This window comes from Platichthys flesus, chromosome 18 (assembly GCF_949316205.1).
Source record: "Platichthys flesus chromosome 18, fPlaFle2.1, whole genome shotgun sequence".
NCBI lineage: Eukaryota > Metazoa > Chordata > Actinopteri > Pleuronectiformes > Pleuronectidae > Platichthys > Platichthys flesus.
This window is the reverse complement of record NC_084962.1, coordinates 8,098,148-8,118,224: the sequence shown is the minus strand read 5'-3', so window position 1 is coordinate 8,118,224 and position 20,077 is coordinate 8,098,148. Positions and strand designations below refer to the sequence as shown.

General features: G+C 44.8%; 1 protein-coding gene across 2 annotated transcripts in view; it reads left to right on the top strand.

Moving 5' to 3' along the window:
• LOC133973546 (kelch-like protein 29) overlaps positions 1 to 20,077 on the top strand; it is a 232,074-nt gene that overhangs the window by 98,088 nt on the left and 113,909 nt on the right. For both annotated transcript variants that reach the window (XM_062411479.1, XM_062411480.1), the window contains exons 4-5: positions 14,657 to 14,804; positions 18,086 to 18,598. In XM_062411479.1, coding sequence (XP_062267463.1) covers positions 14,657 to 14,804; positions 18,086 to 18,598 — 661 coding nt within the window. The remainder of the gene's footprint in view (positions 1 to 14,656; positions 14,805 to 18,085; positions 18,599 to 20,077) is intronic.

Below are 20,077 nucleotides of genomic sequence, written 5' to 3'. Positions count from 1 at the left end.
TGCAAGAAATGGGCAAAAAAAAAGAGAGAAAACCAGCAAGAGGAAACAATAAATTGTGATCGCGTTTGTGTGCTGATTATATTATTGTTTGTACAGTTTACAAAGACACCGGTAGTTAATAATTCCATCTCATCTCGACATCCTGTGCTGTGAATCTTTTGTCGGCTCCTCCCCGGTCTCCGTACTCTGCACTGGAAACGAGGAAGCACGGGAGAAGAGGACCCACTTTTATCAAAAACAAAGAGGTGGGATGTGACTAATTCCCCGAGCACATCCTCCGGTCGTATCGATGCTGCGTGATTCATCAGAACAAAGCAGCCAAAGAAGAGCACCTCTGTTTTAATGAGAGTCATAATCCTGGATCAGTGGGATTTGCCTCTGAGAAGCTATTGTTGTCACTTCTCAACATGTTTAGACAGATCACATTGGATGTGTAACAATAAATGAGGAACAATGAGCTGCCTGTCTTTGTCAGCTGCTCATTGTCTTGACATTTCTTACAGTTATCCCATTGATAATCTTTCCTAACCAATCAGTCTATAAGGTGGTGGGACTGCCCACTCGTTCCGCCAGTCAGCAAACTGGCAAAGCCCTTTACTGGCTAAGGGAGTTTGACTTGACCGTTGGGAGCAAAGAAAGAAGTAATGTGGTGTTCTGATAAAGCCACAAACGCCTCACATGAAGGAGGTCGGTGTGGTTCGCTGAGTCAACACAGTGTCAGACTTTGACCAAGCTACGATCATTTCCTAAACCTTTATCAAGATGTTTTTGTGGCATAACCAAACCAAAGCTTAGATTCTGGCAGAGATTTAACAGCACGGGGCCTCGTTAGGTGGTTGTGAACCATGATGTCGTTGCTGTTTTGCGTAAATATTTGATCATCGTATTCAAGGGGCTTCTCGCAAAATTGTCGTAGCTGTGGATTAGATGTTTTCAGGGGCCTCCTCTAATCTCGGGGCCACAGCCATTTGCCTGCTTTACCTACCCGGTCCCTAAGCCCCTGTTTGTGACTTGTCTTATTTGCCATCTGTTTTTATTGGCGCAATAATGACCACAGTTCCAACCGTTTAATTGACATGTCGAAAAAGACAATGAGCACATTTAAGGGAATGGCTTACAGTGTGTGTGCATGTATGTGCATGTCTGTGCGTGTGTTTGTGCTGTAGCCGTAGGTAAGAGAACCTTCTCTCGCTCTGATGAGTCACAGTAGGTTGAAAAATACCAGCTCTGGGGATTCTTTTTTTTCCATCTGCTTAATTAAACGATCATAATGGCTACATCACCATGTTCTGTGTACAACACTAGCAGCGTGTTTGGATTGTTCTGCAGTTATGATTGGTATTAAAGTTTATTTGACAGTCATGGATTTGCTGTGAGCTGGCTGGGGCTCTGACTTTTGGCCTGCCCACATGCCTTCGCTGGGCATTTCCCTCCCGCCAGAGTTATGGGGTACTTGACTTCGGAGAGTTTGCATACCAATGAGAAATGAAAGTGTGTGTGTGTGTGTGTGTGCAGGGGGGTCTTTCTTTTGTTCCCGCGCTGCAATATACAGCCTCGTTTTATCGGCTTAACGGCCTCATTTAGATGAGCCTAATGACTCTTACTAATGTTCTGGCATGGCCGAGCGATTGTCACTGTTCTCGAAAGCAATGTCCCCTGCATGCACATTGTATATCTCCATTATGAGGCCTGGTCTCACAGCAAAAAACCACCTATTCATTGTCCCCTTGCATTGCTTAAGATTTATATTGATACAATGCTAAATCTCCTCGGTTATAACCGGTTACAGGTTACAATGACTGGGTCGGTTTGAAATGTAATGGATTTTTGAGGAAGTCTGTGGTTTAGTTATATTTACACTCAGTTGTATTATAGTTTTAGGTAAATTTGAAAGAAGGTTTGTTATCCTTTCACAGAGTTGTTATAAAGTGTATCCTGGTTCTTTTGCTTATTTGCTCCCCAGAACTATAGTTTTTGGCTGCTGAATCCGGTCCTGGAAAGTTCACTTGAATGCTAAATACCCTGAATATCACTTCCTGCCGGCTCTTCAAAATTCAAAGAATACATTGCATGAAAAGGAAAAAGTTTAATTTCCACTTCCAGTCATTATTAGCAATACTAGCCTTCTGCGTTCGCTCTTATCAATGCTTGTGATGACTCCGCTGTGTCTCGCTCGGTGTGCAGCCTGATAGCTTCCATTAAAGATCAGAGTGTGAAACCAGCACTTGGCTACTCTGTTATGGATCAATTTAAATGAAGAACCACGCTTGGCGTCAACACAGATCAATATGTGGACGGGCTTCCTGATGTGGTCATAACCACCGAAGCAGGCCCATTATCATAGGCGCTCTCGTCAAAGACAAATGTAAAAAGCACGTGCAGTCGAATATATGACAGGAAATCAATGCTCCCCGATAGGGACTGAAACCTGACAGCTCAATAAGCTTCGGAGGGAAGATGTTCCCTCGTATTCCTCCTCTTCCTCCCCGTCCCGCCCGAGCTGTATCCTATTCCTACAAGGGACTTAACAGCTCAACCCTGCAGACTATTTCAGATTACAAGCGCCTGTCAACAAGTGCACAGGGAGCGAGCGGGTAAGGGAAATATGAATCTGTGTACTACACAGGTGCTACTGCCGAGCACGGAGGTGTCTTTAAAGTCCGTCTCCAGTGGTGTCATTACCTCATTCAGAAACAGTAAAGGGGCCGTGCACACTCCTGGTCAAGGAGAGGGACCTGTATTTGAAAACTTAATTCAAAAGAAACTCGCTGCATCAGCTGCTGCCGAGGAACTTAAAGATATTAACGTTCTAACACAACTTTTTTACTGAACCTTGAACAAATACAGGTATCCATGCAAAATATTTGTATCAGAGGAAAGTATCTGAGGCTCTGCTTTGAATTGTATTGATCAGCGTGTGTGTGATGTGTCGTCTTTCATGCGACGAAAGAGAAAGAAGACACCCCAGGCTTTCAGCCCCGCTTCTATGTGCATGGGTATGCCGGTTTTATATTTGGCCGCAAGAGCAGTTTTTAGTAACATGATTCATCTATGTAAGTGATTAATCATCTAAAAGATTAATGTTGTCCGTCTGCATCCGTGGAGCAGAAACACTTTTTCATCTGGCACATTATCACATTAATGAAATAACTAAATCGGATAAAACAAATCAAATCATTTTATAAATGCCAAAGCCGGGTTAGCTTGTTAGCCTTCTAAGAAAATAGATTTGTTTTGTTCTGTTTTTATGAAGTTGTAGTTTTCATAGATTTGATGCGGGATGTACTCGCCACAGGGAACTAAAGCAAATCTTTGTAAGTCTTCCTGCTTCACCGGCACTGGGACTGGGAAAATGGACACTAAACTATGATTCTCAGCCTCTCAGTTTCGAGGTGAAATGGGGAAAGCACACGAGCATGCCAACTGGCTGGAGGAAGTTGACAAGTGTACTGTTTGTGTGATAAAACTGCAGCTCAGCAGCGGTACATGAGTCCACTGTAGAGAGCTGGACACCATCAAAACCGAAATAACAAAGGAAAAACAGAATGTGGGAGAGCTACAACACGGTCAGCCTCACTGCATCAATTTTAGCTCTTGAAATATGTACCTTCTGTCCAGACAGAGCTTCTCCACTATTTATCAAAAAGGGGGAAAAAAATGAAAACACAGACTTTCCAAGCAAACAGAGGATCCTCTTTTATAGCTGGTATGAATGGAATCCCTAAATTTCCTACAAAATTCACGATGAATCTGGAATGCTCGACTATTACATTTATTGAAATGGAATTTTATATTATAGCAAAGGCTGCTTTTAAATAGATTCCTTTAATTTTCATGCAAACTCCACTTTTGTAACCAGTTCGTGCTCTAGTTTGGAACCTTCTTGATTATTTATTTACTTATTTTTTACCACTCTGCTTGCTGTTAAGGAACAAATCGAGCTCGGAGGCACCAGCGAATCTTCAAAAACATCCTCATTTCACTCGTCAATTGTAACTTTCGACACAGGATATGGGCCTTGAAATTACTTTTGCCATCTGTATAGAGTCGCATTTGCATTTGAAAACCCAACAACATTAGACCAAATCAAGAGAAGCTCATTCAAAGGCAGTTGAAAGGCGCTTCCAAACAGGCAGAAAAAAAAATCCCCCCATAATTCAAGCAGAGGTCTGTTTGTCCACCTGCCGCTGTGTAGGTCATGGCTATTGCTGAGATTCTTTAAGGGTTTTGGATCTCTAATGATCCCAGCATGTTTCTGAAGGGGTATATCTTACCCCAAGCAGTGCTCTGTGTCGACTCCCCCCTGTGCCTGCAGGAGCACAGCGCTGCCACTGACCACTTCATCCTGTGGGATAAAACCAGTCTTTCAGTCTCCACTTACACCCTGGGGGAGCAGGGCTGGAGCTCCAAGGCTGAAACCTCAAACGCTGGATCAGGGCCACAGGTTACACATGGGGCCGCCTGTGCCTTGCTTTATGTGGCACTGTGCTTTTGGCCGAGAAAGTCAGAAACTCATGAGAGCCATTTTCAGACATGAACTTTGGAAAATTGGTGTCCGGACCTCTCCCGGAGTTTTCGTTTCACATATGAAGATCGAGCTGAAGTATATGCAGGTCAGGCTGCTTATATAAATATAAATAACTGCGTTTAGCACATGAGCACATTTTCTCGTGAGGCTTAGAGGTCGACCATTGAAGCACATTTAATTCCTTTCTTTGTCGGTAAATGCTCAGAAGCTTATAAAAAGTCCCCAAAATAATAGGCTAGTAAGAGGCTTGTGGGCGCGCTGGAAATTTGAATACCTTCGCGGAGTCATGAGCGGTTTTGATTTGACTTCGCTGCAACGCTGAGTCTGCTGCATCTCACCTAATACTGCTGTTCGCACTCAGGCACGTCGATGATTTGACCACTGTGCTCTCATAATGTCGCAGCACAGCGTCGTTAATTAGTAACATTCACAGGAACTAGCAGCCAGTGGACGTGCCTGTGTTTTCAGTTTAATTACTCACATTTATACCCTGAATAGAGATTTTGCCTCCCAGGTGCTGACGTGATGTAACACTGTAAAATGGTTTATTATGTTCGTTCCAGAAAAAAACGAATCCTATTAGATGTGGATGGGAATAAAAAAATAAATAAAATAAAGCCTTATTTTGACTCGTTCAGTGCCTGTTCTAAACCTGTCTGCTTGGAAAGAGCTGTTAGAGTGGCCTGGGTTGAGGCTCCGGAGCTACTTCAGAATTTTTTCTTTTCATGAGACGGTTGGTAGTGAGTCCTCCTCAAACAGTTCTACAGTAAACTGTCACTTTTTATTGTTTGTGTGCTGGATGTTGTGTGCAGAGCTTTCTCTGTGAAGCTGTTGTGCTTCCAACTGGATTCTGTTTTTTTTTTTTGTTTTTTGCACTGATTTATGCTCAATGACATTCATATACAGATACTGACTTTGCTTTATTACTGTTCACGTGTGAGCTTTCAATACAAGTTTAATTGTTTGGTGTTACTGTTTACTACATTGCCTGTTGGCTATTTCAGAGGTCCGTTAAAGCAAGTGACACAATCTGACACAAGCCCAGCACCGGCGATTCCTGTGGCTCTCTGTGTCAGTCCAATACAGTGAAATACAATTACCTAATTGACCAGGCGAAACAGATATAATTTGCCATGGGCCACCAGTGGGTGAACTAATTGTTCTGTGTTCGACACTGCACCTCCTCGGCCTTTTAAAAATACACATGCCAAGTATGAAGTGGATAAGATGAACGATTCCGTCGTGTGTCACATACAGACAGTCAAACATTTGTGGATTTAGTAGAACGATACTATGTGGTGTACAATAACCCACAGTGGAGTATTATGACAGACCAGAATGGGGTGTTGGCCAGAAGCTGTTTTGTACTTGCAGTCCCTATTGACGGAAGGCTGCGTCTTTGTCTGCCAGATCTCTCAGTGCCCAGTGAAAGTCAATAGGAGGCTCCATTGAGATAGAGGCATCCATCCAACTGCCTGTCTGTCACATTTACAATCTCTCTGAGTATGAATACATCACAGAGTGAGGGTCAGCGCCTATGGAATATGTTCCAGACCTGCGAGAGTCCAGCTTTTTACCATAGATGCTAATGCTAGATGTTATTTCCCCCTGCACTTGGAGTCTCTATAAACGCCGAGGCGAATGGAACTGTAAAGATATTGCTTAAAAAAAGATGATCGGCCCAAGATTTAGTTTTTTGTAAGCAAACGCATGTGGCCTTGTGAGCTCCAGAGTTCATTTAAACCAATTATCTTTCAGGAGCATCATCTCCTGCCCTCCCCGTCACCTCCTTTTGTCACTTCTTCAGTCCAAGGAGACGAGTGCAGAGGGAGCGCGATCAATTCTGTGAAAACTATTTATTTACCCACAATGGCAGCCCGACAGCATACGGCCCTTTCATATTTGCATTAACATTCTGTGATGTTGACCTAATGACCGTTCCGATAAAGGCCGCAGCCTTCACAAAACCTCCTTCTGTCAGGGCGACGTTGAAGTACCGCATGTCAGAGAGCCACAGAAGGTGTATTCACACCATGGTAATGTCATTCCTTTGTTCAGATAGTCGGACTCTACCCTGTTTTTAGCACAGACGATATTATTTCCATCATATTGCAATATCAAAAGGAATGCAATTTATTCCTTTGTGCTTGATGCCTGTTTGCCAAGTTAACACTCATTTATTACAGCCACACAAATATATATATAATCCGAAAAAACATGCACACACTCGCACACACTCGTACACACACCACACACATACACACACACACACACACACAGCTAAATAAAGTAGTCATTTTGCCTCAATTTCAACCACAGACAAGAGCCACACTCGTCTCTGGGTCTCCGAAGCAGCTGCTGTGACAGGCTGTGGATATTTTGTTCCCCAAACACTCGCCACACATCAGGCAGGGTCATGCCCCGCTGGAGACCTGTGTCTCTCACTGTCCTGGTCGGTGCCAGTGGAGGGCAACATGCTCCCTGACACGCTCTCCCGGGAAGTGCTACCATGACAAAAGGAAACCTCCACGGCTCCCATATCCAAGCACTGGTCGCCCTCTGTAGGACACCTCACTGTGTTGGTCCCACAGATAGGACATGTTCATGGTGCTGTTACAGCCCAGCCACTTACGCTGTCTCCAAGAGATAAGAAACTACAAGAAGGGGAAGGGGTCGAGGTAGTGAATCGAAGGGCAAACGCTGCAACCTCATGGGATATTAGGCGTGGTTTCCAGCCCTGCTCTTCCACTCAAGCTTGTCGGCCTCGCCCCTGCGATCACGCTTCTTCCTCATGGTACGTGTGCATCGAGCCAGGAGCTCGTCGAGCCCGTCGGAGTGCCTGAGCTTGGATTTCAGTGGATGTGAAGTGTGTTCCCCTTCAATTGTTTTGCCCGGGGCTCGAAATTTTACATTCTGTATCTGTAGCCCTTTCTAGCATACATAGATATATATATTTATGTATACAGGCACTTGTGCTGGGGTCAGTGTGGGGAAGAATCGGCCCTTGTTTGGATTTTCAGAGGTTGGTGCACAACCTGCCAGTCACGAACAGTCAAACACCAGTAATGGCTGACACTTGTCTTATGTTCTTGCTTCAGTGCAGATGATTTTTTTGTATGTGTTTCTCTTTTGGTAAATGATTTGTATTGTTAGGTTGAATAATGAGAAATAAACAGCAGCAACTGAAACACTGGTAAGACAACCCATCTTGACTTCTTTTGTGCGTTTTAATGTTTTAGATGTTGAGTCTAACAACACAAACATTTCAGCTGTCAAAACACATTTTCAATTTTCGTTGCACTCAATATTACCCAATCTTTATTTTTGACTCAGCTTTTGTTCCCCTTGATTTTGGACGACAATAGAGAGATAACACAAGTTTACAAGCAGATATATAAAGGAATAGTTTTAAATCGTGGCTTTTGCAATCAGAGCCATTATGGAAGTGGATTTTTACTTATCAGCCTCTATCAGCGGGGAGGGATTTCATTAGAGCTTTGCTAAAGATTTTCATCCATAGTGGTTTCTCTGACTGTTCGAAAGTGTCATTCATTTTATTCTCAACGCCGTGTGTAAATCCCGCTTAATATTCTCTTTTTCGCCAACTTTTTAAGTCTTCCTTAAAACCTTGATATCTTCAATTAAAGTTTCCTTTCATGTTTGTAGAGTTAAATACTTGGATCCGTTCCAGTAAAAATAAATATTACCTGGATTTCCTCTCTGTCTCTGCAGTATGCAGCCATCACACTGAAGTACGCGCCTTTCTCCGTCGGTGGCACCGCACTGTTTCGGCGTTTCGGTGTAACCGCATTTTAAGATGGCTGCCAAAAAAATGGCTGCTGTAGTCTCTTTGTTTACCCGGGAGATGCTCTGCTATGTTCCAGTCTGAAAGATTGGACACAGCCGCCCCGTGGTTCAGCACCATTATGACGGAAGCCCGGAACGAATCCACTTCTCATTTAGGTGTCAGCTCGTTGTCATGGAAAGGAGATACCTCTATACAGTAAGTGAATAAGTCCGAACAGAGAATGAGTTGCGCGCTCCCTGACGCTCCTGGTCAGTTTTGGACCACACTCGGGTTGGAGCTCTCTACACGGAGCCAGGGGAGGAAAAAAGAGTTGGGTGCTTTTTTTTGTGCTTTTTCTTTTCTCGCTCTCCGTTTTAGAAAAGCTGAAAATGATCTGTCAAAGAAAATGATACAAGACTGTGAGATGGATGGCTGTGGCTTACTCTGCCTCTCAATCGTTCACTCCTTCCTCCTCTGCCATTCTCTCTGTTCCTTTTCTCTGAGGAAAGCCATTATTTCCATCACCCTCCACATCCCAGCCAAATTCACTGTATCTGTCCATGCCTGGCCAAAGGGAAGAAAAAGCCATTCTGTCGGCGGTTGAATTTCATTTCCCTGCCTGCACATACTGTGTTTTTTTTTATAATTTGTTCATGGTGTGGTATCACTGTGAGATATTATTTTACAGGCGTGCGCCATACAGCAAGGCGTGGCGGTGACTGCTGTTATTGAAATTTTGATTATGATAAAAATGTGTGTATGTGCGTCTCCCCAGAGATAGCCGGCTGATTGCGGAGGGGCATTTTTCTCGTATGCATTTAAATTGCACAATAATGGCGGCTCCACTGTAGACGCACCGGGAGTCCAGAAAGAGATTCCCACTTCCACCCGGTCACAGTAGATTAACGGAAAAAACCTATCAGGAAAACAAGTGCCCATTAACACACCGTCCTGATTGCGATGTCAGCTGACTGACACCGCACCACGCTGAACCTCCTCCTCGCCTGAGGTCTGTTGTTTTCCTCTGGTGAGTAAAGAGCGTTGCAACCGGACAAACACTGAACTTTAAAAGGTAGAACATAATCAACCGGACTTCACCCTGCGCATTACTATCTCATTGGGTCTGGCAGTCGTTCTAATGACATTGCACGAGATTAGCTTTTCACTGGGCTATTGTTCGTGACCCTGCTCTCTGTGTGTGTGTGTGTGTGTGTGTGTGTGAGTGTGTGTGTGTGTGTGTGATAGGCCCCAGCTTTCCCTCAACCATCCTCTTTTTCTCCTCCTTCTCCTCCCGCTTTCTCAAAACCCAGCTTTGCTCCCACTTCGGCTCCCCCCCACCCAGACCTGTTATTAAATCTCATAGCAGTTAGTTGATTTGATCAGTGTGTGCTGTAACGTTGTTTACCGCAATGGGACCCGGGTGTTATAGACACACTAATCTCTCTCCCTCTTCTCTTTCTTGACGTCCCTCGCAGAGTCGAGCAGTAAAGTAATTTCTCTGGGGAGAACGGAAGCCATCTTCCTAACCGGAGGGGAGCGCGTATACGTTCAGATTCTTGCTTTACCAACCCATGTCACAGACGCAATAGGTGCAGAGAGCTGCAGCTTATGCACAACGCTCATGGTGCCTGTTTTCCTGTGGAGACTCTGGTGTCCTGCCCTGTGCTATTGTGGGATCGAACCGTTGCAATAACTCACACAGGCAGACAAGGGCTGTCTCGAAACTAAATTTGAAGGCAAACACAAGCAAACATTTTCGGTTTGTTTGGATGTGGATGTTGAGGATGACTCAGAGCAACCAAAGCCCTGGATGAGGCCCCTCCTGTGTGCGCCCACAGCAGATGGGTGGCCAGTGGCAAAGAGGATTCTGATATAGGCACAATAACGCTGCTGGCTATTGCAGGAAGGCAGAGTTCACATAGTGACAGTCGTCAGCGCTCACCATGTCCGAGAGAAATAGCTGATCCGCCAGCCGGGATCAGACAGCTGTCTCCGCTGCCCCGGACGGAGCAGGACGGGTTTGTATTTAGTGCCTGATGCATCTTGATTTTATCTTCCTCTCTTCAATACACAGATTCTGACAAGTCTGCAACATCCAGAGGTTTGAGGGGGGAGAATGATGCTCCGGGTTTTTGCTGCGTGTGCATATGTGTGTGTGTTGGTGTGTATCGGCATGTGGGGTTGTGCAGGAGAAGCAGATGGATGGCTGCTTCAGATTCTGAGATTACATTTTTTTTTGACATGCTTCACTGTATGAAAAACAGTAAATGTTGAGAATATCACATGTACATTTCTAGTTTAAAAACAGTAACTTGATGGAGACGTTTTCTGAAAATAAAAACATTATTCAGAAACATTTAGTTGATTAATACCAATTTATTGATAGATTGGTTTTGATGAAAGTAGATGAAATTAATTAAAAAAGTAATCGACACATGAAATGATTATCAGAATAAAACATGCATATAACCAAATCGGTTGAGAGGACCTATTCCAGATCGCAAAGATCCTCTTGAATAGGAGCAATACATGTGCTAGATTGATTGAAAATAAAAAAAAGTGCCCTCAATTATAAGAATAGCTTTGTCATTGCTAGGTAAATTCGAAGTTGAAAGGTAATCCACTTACAATTAACAACTTAAATTTTCCTTAAATTAAATATATAAATCTAAATAAGAAATCTTAACAAAATCACAGGATAAATCAATATAAAACATAACTCAACTATAAGAATTTAACACTAAATAACAGTTTCTTGGCTTAATACATAAAAAAACTCTGGCTCCAAACTCATCATCAATTGTCTCCCCACTGCTGGGGCCCTCACTGTGAGCTGATGTACTCCACATGGGGTCACACTGAGCAGAGTCTCCCTCTGCTCTCACATGTATCCGTGCATTGACAGGTGACTCATTTAGTTTCTCGTGTTGGAATTGTCTTTTCGAACATTCGCTGCAGGTCCCCGAGTCAGAATCCTTTCAGGTGAAATACCGCCAAGCTTTCGACCGCTTAGCTTCAGACATTTGTCGACTCCAGTTTGACGCAGCCAACAGCTAACTGTGGGCTAACCTGCTGTCAGAGCCATGTAAAGCGTGTGTTGTCGTGTTAACTAAAAAGGCCAATGCAGAAATCAGCATCGTGACTCCGTCTGATAGAGACCGACCAAGCAATAACTGGTGCCAGTCTTCTCTACCCAAGCCTTCTCTATATGCAGCTGTTTTCAGATTCATGTGTCTAGGTAGGTTTGTGTGCATCCAAACATGCTTAGACCTTTCTGTGCGAGTGCCACATTCCACACTTGCAGTATGTGGTCCATGTGCCCGGATGTGGCGTACAGTACCACCAACCCCCCATCCCTCCTCCCCCGCCAGCTCGACAACAAACACAGAACGGCTTGGCACGACTCGCAAGTTATCTGTCTGGCTCCCGTCCCTGTTCTCCGGCACGTTTTTTTTTTGTCGAGTCAGAGGAAACCATCTGCTGCCCGGTGATAATGGGCGACCGGGGAGGAGGGGACTGGAAATGGGGAGCGTAAATAAAATTGAGGGAAAATGGCAGGCGCTGTCCCAGAACCTACGGTACCTTCCTGCCTGCCTGCAGCGAGTCTGCCATCTTAATAAACATCCCGTCTCATATCTCCTGGCTCCTGTGTGTGTGTGTGTGTGTGTACTTGCGTGTGCGCTCACATGTATTCTCACCTGCTCTCAGTGCACAAACATCCTTCTGTTGTGTGTCTGTGTATGTGACCGTGTGTGTATTTTCTATCCAACCTTGATCATTTCCAAGTTGGGTTTGTCTCTGAGCCGAGTTGATATGCTGTCAATGTGATGGCGCTGAGAAAGAACCATTTCTTTTTTTCTTCTTCTCCTTTTTTTTTCTCCCCCGGTGCACTAAAAGCTATGACAGATGGATTGGCTCTCAGCACAGGAGACAGTTGTGTCTCTCTGTTTTGGGTAAATGGGTGGGAGTATTAATGAGAGTGTATTATGAGGCGGATGCAGGGCTAAAGGAGAGAAGAGGAGTCAATGCTGTGAGTTAATGAGGAGTTGCCAGTGTAGAGGGGAAGGCGAAGCGTGGCTAAAGTGGAATACAGTCAAGCGCACGGAGGAGAGGAGGCAAAATGCTCATTATAACAAATGGTGGGCTGCAGAATGCAACTCCTCACCTCGAAAACGCTCTGGATTTTCCCTCCCCTAAGTCTCCAGGGCTCTGGGATGGAATTGAGCGCTTAGGGCATTCTCTGAGTAAACCATCTCAGTTTTCTCTTGTCTGAAGTCGACAGGTTGGAGCTGGACAAAAAGGCCTGACAGCCTGTCTCCCCTCTAAACCCAGCGTCACTCTCCCACTCCATCACGCTGTTTTCTATTTTGCCTTGAGATGTTTCCCTTTCGCTTTTTTTTTTTTTTTTTTTTTTTTTAAATTTCCTTCTTTGCCTCCAGCAATTACAAACTGTCAGGCAACTTTCACAGTGGATTCATCGAGGGACACTCGATTAACTTATCTGCTATTGTGATATTATTTTTAACTAATAGAGCAGATGGTGTGCTCTGCGTGTTATCCATCCATACATGCATCTGTCAGTCCGTATTCATGCCTGTCCCTGTTACGTCTAAGTGAAGGTTCGGAGCCCAAAGCAGACAAGGAGTGGTTAGTAGATGGATAAGGAACAGAGTTTATTTAGCTGGCGAGGAAAAGGAAGGCAGGAGTAGCAGGGTGCTGGCTGGCTTGTAGATCCTGGCAACGTGGAGGATGAAGAGGCCTGGTTGAAGAAAGTAACAAGGTTAGCTTACATCCAAATGACAAGGAAGTCGAGAGTTTCCTGCTCATCTCTTGCTACCGTATTGGACGGAATAATCTGGCGTGGAAGTGCTGAGACGCCCAGGCTTAAATGGAGGAGGATGATGAGGAGGATGCCTCGTCCTGCTGCAGCCGCCAGCCAGCCACACCCCCTGCCACACACAACACACAGGGGAACACCGAAGGGAAGGGGAAGAACACAGCCACAAACTACACAACACAATCACAAACACCACAGTCCCATTATTGCGAATGTGAAAACTCTAGAACACCTTGAATGGACCTCTTCAAATTTGGAATGAAGTGATTCCCAAGGATAACTGATTCAATTTTGGTGTTTAAGGTCAAGGTGCGATTTCTCATCCACAGACTCTTTCAAAAATGTTTTGTGAAGAGCTCCACTTGTTGTTGGAGGCAGAAACTGTGGTGGTGTATTTCTGGGTTCTCCAGAAATGGCTGCGATCCAATTTGCAAAGCTGCACATTAATTCACTGTGATGTGAATAGTTTGGATCGCCGTTCTGTTGTCATGCAGTGAGCTCCCAGTCTGTTGGGCTCCGGTGGCGCTGCTGTTGGAATGCATGATGGCGTGCTTGATGAAGTGGATGGCGGGTCAGCGAGGATAATGGAATTGAAGGGATGCAGGGATCAGCCAGGAGGACGCAGGAGGGGCCCGGTGACCAGGTCCTTTCTATTAACTCTGGGGGGCGGCTGGGGTGAGCAGGGGGAATCAGGCTTGGCTCTGCCCTGGCTCCTGCCTGGCTGTTAGGCCCAGCTTCCAAGCTGCAGATAGGGAGAGCAAATATTGCTCGGGGGTCCAGTGGTGATTAACCCTGTGTTTTCATCAGCCTGTGCTTGCCCGATAACATTTCTTACTCCCCTACCAGAACAGCAATATGAGAGATATGGCTCCAAAGAAAGGCTTAGAGAACTCTCATTTTGGTTTGGTGAAGTTGAAAGGAATTCACCCGTCTGTAAAAATAAACAATATATATTTATTGTCACCTAGCCTTGGTTTTTTGGTTTTTCATTTTTTTCTGTTTACTCAATTGCTGCATTTGTGATCAGAATTACTCGTCTCCCCTAAATTAACACAATGTTTATTTCATTGGAAGAATTAAGATGAACAGATTTCAGGGGGGAGGAGAGGTTTCTGAATTTTAATGGACTCCACACTAGAAAATCAATTGTTATTACTTTCTAAAAAGAGAAATGCTGGTCTTTCTCCACAGACTCTTGTGAACGTAAACATGATTCTCCCCTGGTTCTCATTATATAGGCTGTAATCAGCACTCAGTCACTCAGTGCTGATTATACGCTATGCTCCATCATTCTCACTTCAATACTTTAAAGAACAATTCAGAGGGCTGGGATTTTCTGCGTTGTTTTCATTCAATCTAATGAATTAACTATTGTACTTAAACCATAGTTCTTGATGACATTGATTTTAGGGTTATTTAAAAAGAAGGTGCATAGGTGTTATTTGCTCTTTCCCCTCATATGATTCTCTAATAAGTGATGCTGTTTTCTGTTCCTGCTGTGCAGGTCTCTGGTCTGTCACCCGGAGACAACCAGACACCAGGACTGCTGCTGGCTCCGGGGGTGAGGTGGGGACAGACGCCCATCAACCAGCACACACCGTGGGACACCGATGAGCCCCCTGCCAAGCAACATCGAGACAGCGAGCCCAACGGTAATGAATCTCACACACAGACACGCACACGCACACACACACATAAACACAAGCATGCATAAGTACTGACAGACACCTTCACACATCCACCGGTTCCACAGGATCGGAGCTTAAGGGGATACAAGATTTGCATCATCTGTATGCCTGCACACGGCAGATTTAACCCTCTACGTGGAGCACTCACTTTCACACACACGCTCACCCGAGACTGCTCTGGCCATCTACGCTAGCCTCCAATGCTAATGAGGCAACTTGACTGCCTCGCCCTACATAGAATACACGCTTGCCTTCCCAACATGCATACTTAACATACGCAGTCATGCATAATGCACGTACACAAGCGGCATCTTTACATACAGCAGAGTAGTTATACATATAATTATAGAAGCATAACTTTGATATTAAGGAGTTTAAAAAAAAGAGAGAAGATAGTCATCTATTTTGTTCCCTCACCAGCCGCACCGCCTCCCACCACCGCCACCCTGCTCTCATTGTATTGTCCTTGTTAATGTTATTGTGTCACTAACTGAAGCGGATTTAATCTAAATTAAACCTATGAAGTGAAACTCTGACAGTCTCCACAAGGTCAAATTCAGACGTCGGCCTTATTCTGGCCAAGCCCCTTGAGAACGTGTACAGAGCGGTCGTGTGCTAACGCTAACGAGTTAAGCCAATGTTGACGTTTTTCACCCATTCCTTCCCCCTGCCTCTGCCACCTGCTCATCACAAATCGGTCTCATTCAAGAATAATGCCGGCGCGGAGCTTGTTCCAGTGGAACTTCTGGCTCAACAAATCCAGATTGCAGACAGCTGTTACTCCGTGGCAGCAAAGCATCTCACTGAAAACACGTCTCAACTCTGCTTCTGCCTTTTCAGCGCGCCGCCTTGTTATAACGCAGATATCTTACAAAGCCAAGCGAGGCATTTGGAGGTGCTCCTGTGATGGAATGATGCGGTTGTGATAGTGACAATGTGGCGCTCTGCCTTTGCCCTCCTGTTGTGCTCCCTCCCGCTGCGTGGCCACAGACCCCCTGCTGTGCATTGAGGGCATGACAATCCTGAGACCCTATATTGTGTAATTGAGCGAGACTGCGCTCCCAGCTCACCCCTCCCACTGCCGCAGCTCCTACACACACACACACACACACACACACACACACACTGCAGCGTGGATTGAGGTGCGAGCAGAGTGAGATGTCACCGACCCGGCACGCTGTCGCAGATGACACTCAAATCCGAGCATAGTGTTGCATATTGATTTGCGTGTGTGCGCTATTCCGAACTGTGACTGGCGTTTGCAACGAAGCCAGCTCCCTTCCACACTTCACTGAGCTGTGTTGCCAGAAAGTTCTCTGCCAACTGTGCCAGAATTAATCAACGATTTCTTTCAACGGAAACTTCGCTGTTGTGTCGGTGGCAGAAAGTTTGACTTTGGAGAATAAGTTTTGTTTCGACTTTCGACGCCTTGAACGAAAATAGTTTGGTTCCATGTTTTGGGCTAAAGTCAATTGGGGAGTGAATACATATAAAACGTTTCGCTTTTAAAAGCAAACTTGCAACTTTAAGAAACCATCTTAATTCAAAACCATGTACTTTATTTTGTTGACTTCGCAGGTGATGCCTAAACATCTCGATCATTGCTGGGTCATCTTAATGAAATGTTTCCCTAATTATTTTCCTCTGGTAAAAGATGTAATGTTGAAGGACAAGAACATTGAACTGGAGGACACATAGAATGTGAATGTACTAATTTCTATTGAATGCCATCGCTGAGGTTAAACCTTGAATGATTATGTGATATGTTATATGAATATATTATATGAGCCCATTTGATTCTATCGCTTTTTATCAAGATGAGCTACAAAAGAGAGCAAGTGAAATACTTTGTTGGTGCCGATTAGCTCAATGACATGTGAATAGTGAACTGCATTGGGCTCTCCTCTCGAGGCTCCCGTTCCCACCCTCTTCTCTCCTCTTTCTTTCTTTTCTTCAGTCGCTCTTTATCGCTCACTCCCTCTCCGTCCCTCTCACTATTGTAGTAGCGAGGCTAGTAATATGAATAACGTGGGCTTATTTATTTTTTTCTTACTTAGCTTTTTGCATGCTTTGATTTAGCCTTTGGCCCGTTGGCAGAGTGATGGGCTATTTTTGGAGCTTGGCTATGGCAGGAGGAGCAGAGGGAGATGGGGGTGTGAGCAAATCAGAGAGGGAGGGAGGGAGGGAATCGACGCTCAGGTCCAATATGGCCAAGTCTTCCCAGCACACCCTCAGCATCCAACGCCTCAGGGTAGGGAAATGATTGGCTCAGAGTGTCTGGGTAAACACAGGCTCCAACGCAGATAGTAGTGCAGACTGCCACATGCACCGAGCAAGTTTACTTTCGGAAAAGCATTTGTTCCTCCAGCGGAAAAACAAATAGTTCAATCTTATTAAAGTGTTGATCTTGTGTGCAGATCTTTACATTGCTTTGAATCTTCGTGTTTTTGTCACGAGTCATAAACAAACTCTGACCGATGCTGAGCAGCCCACAGTCAGTTGTGGTGTGGAGTTGTGCCATCTTCCACTGTGGTTTTATTCCTCTCTTTAATCATCTGATTCCAGATTTGGAATTAGAACCCTGCACTTGTTTACTAATATACTAATATACTAAATTACCTAATCTTTCTCAATGGTTTACCAGCCTACCGTCGCACTGTCTCGAACTGTCTTCTTCTTACAACACTCCTCAGCAACTGGTGCAAAAATAATTTGTTCTGCCAGATCATTTTGATTCTTTTTTATTCACCTTATCTGACTCAAACAGACATTCATTTATTCATCCAATAACAAAATAATTGTTTTTAGCGGTAATGCTAGAATTTGTATTGCTTAACAGACCTCTGACACAGCTGAAATGCAATAAATGAAAATATAACAGCATTTCAGTTAGATACTAAACAATAATAATGAAAATTCAGTTTATTTTATGAAAAACTATGAATTTTACATCATTACTGTAGATTAACCTGGTAGGATGAACACAACGTTTTCTAACTTCACTTTGCACCTTAGTTTATGAAGACCTCTGCACACAACGTCCAGCACACACATAGTAATAAGGGACTCACTAAAGATAAGGAATAATTCTAAACTTGCTCAGGAGCATTAATACTGGAAAAAATAAAACAGCCTATTTCAAGATTGCCATTTAATCAAGAGTCCTAGAAGGGGCACTGAACTCCTGGTGTAAAACTTTGGTATAATATGGATTATTTTCCATTCTTTGCCTGTTTGTCCATCAGGTCCCGGGTCCTGGGCTGCACCGGTAGCCGCGGTGAGCCAGCCCAGCCTCCTGCCCCACACCTACGCCCTCGCTCATCCGCCGTCCTTCAACCACAGTGTGACCGCGCAGTCGCCGATCATAGGAGTAACCGCATCCATGCAGACGCCAGTGCCCCCGCAGCACCCGCTCATGACCGCCCACTTCCAGCTGACGCCGCACTCGACACAGCAGCCGCCCTCGATGGTCCTGAGCATGCCTCCGTACCACTCGGCTCTGCCCACCATTGCACCATCCATCCTCGCTGCCCAGGCCAACCACGTGGTTCACCCGTTCCCTCACAGCGTGATGGGCAACGGCCACCTAACCTCTCACCTCATCCAGCCCCCCGCCCTGCCTCTGACCAATGGACAGGCAGCAGCGGCGCTGGCCCAAAACACGGCTGCAGACAATCAGGACGCTCCGAACGGGCTGCAAATGCTGCGGACGGTCGGGAGGGGGAAGTACGAGTTCAGCGACCCGGGACATCCGAAAGGTAAGCGCAGCCAGCCTCAGCGGACGCTTCCAGCACAGGAGGCTTTCATCATTTTTTTTAGAATCGCTCTCCTCCAGATATGGAACCTGTCAAGCCAAACTTTCAGTGGCTAAATCAAGGCAGATCTGTTCTGCAATCTGAGCCAAGAAGTGAATCCAAGCCGGGGTAGGTGTCAGGTATTAAATCAATGTAGTCTTAGCTCTCTACTCCTTGTGACCTCCCCCTAACCCAAACCCCTCCTTGCTGGAATGAAATACATAGGCCTCGGCCCTCTGCCTGTATACCAGAGCAGCTTCGATGCCAACAGTCATAAACAAGGCCACAGACGCTCAGAGCAAGGGGTTGTTAAAATACAACTTGCAACCAGAGCTAATTCACTTCAGCTCCTCCAAGGTCAGAGAGTAGAGAAGTTCACCTGCTGCGGCACGGAGACATGTGCAGGGACCCTGTGGATCCTAACACGTCTTAAATTGACTTGTTGATATTCAAGGTCTTAAAATATTTGGAAAAAGCAGGGGGTGGCATTAAATCTGATCTGGGTATTTTATATTCCACATCAATGTCCATCTCTGCCACATCCAATGACTAAGTGATTGTGACGGTAGTAGGGTGTGTGGCTGGGATCTGCATTTTAAATTACACTAAGAACGTGATTATGACTCGATAAAGTTTTGAAGACATTCAGTTTGTCGCTGCTATCGATTTGCGATTGGTTTAGCTGTACCGACTAAGGATGACTTGGCAAAGCCTTCAGGCACAGCTACCAGTCATCAGGCAGCTTTCAGCACATTCTCTCCATCCACCACGTTGATTTATGAGAGAGGCGGGGGCCTGTGCCTGTGTGTTAATTGGAACCTTATTTCAGGCTTTGTGTGGTTAGCAAAATTTCGCGGGTAATTTTAGGAGCAGATGCAGAGGCAAGAAAGAAATATGTGAAGCCTTTGTAATGACCTTGTTCTCTGCTTTAATTCACCATAAGATGCAATCTGATGTCTAAGTCACAAACATATTGTAGACAAACCTAATGTGCTTCATGTGGTAGCACAGAAAACAGTAATGATCATTTGTGTCTTTTCTAAATGCCTGTAAAAGTGGGAGGGAAAACTGGTCACATGCTTGGAAGGACACTGTTATAGATATATACATGAAACAGGGAAATAAGTCTTTGCTGCAGCTGACAGCAGTGTGTACCACATGGTTACATTTGCTGAGAAAATGTATATCCACATTAATATTGTGATTATTGATTGCTCTAAAACTCAACACTTACCATGAATTCACTAGATCTTGAAAGATTATTACACTTTCTTTGTTTAGGTTGGAAAAGAGTCTTTAAAGTCTTAACATTTTAGTTACAAAAAGGGCTCTTGGACTTCTTAAAACCTGCAGGATTGCCCATACTGGATTCTTTAAGAAGAGGAACATCTGGTGTCAAACTGCTGCACAAAGGCAGCATCTCATATCGCCGCTGCTCTGAAA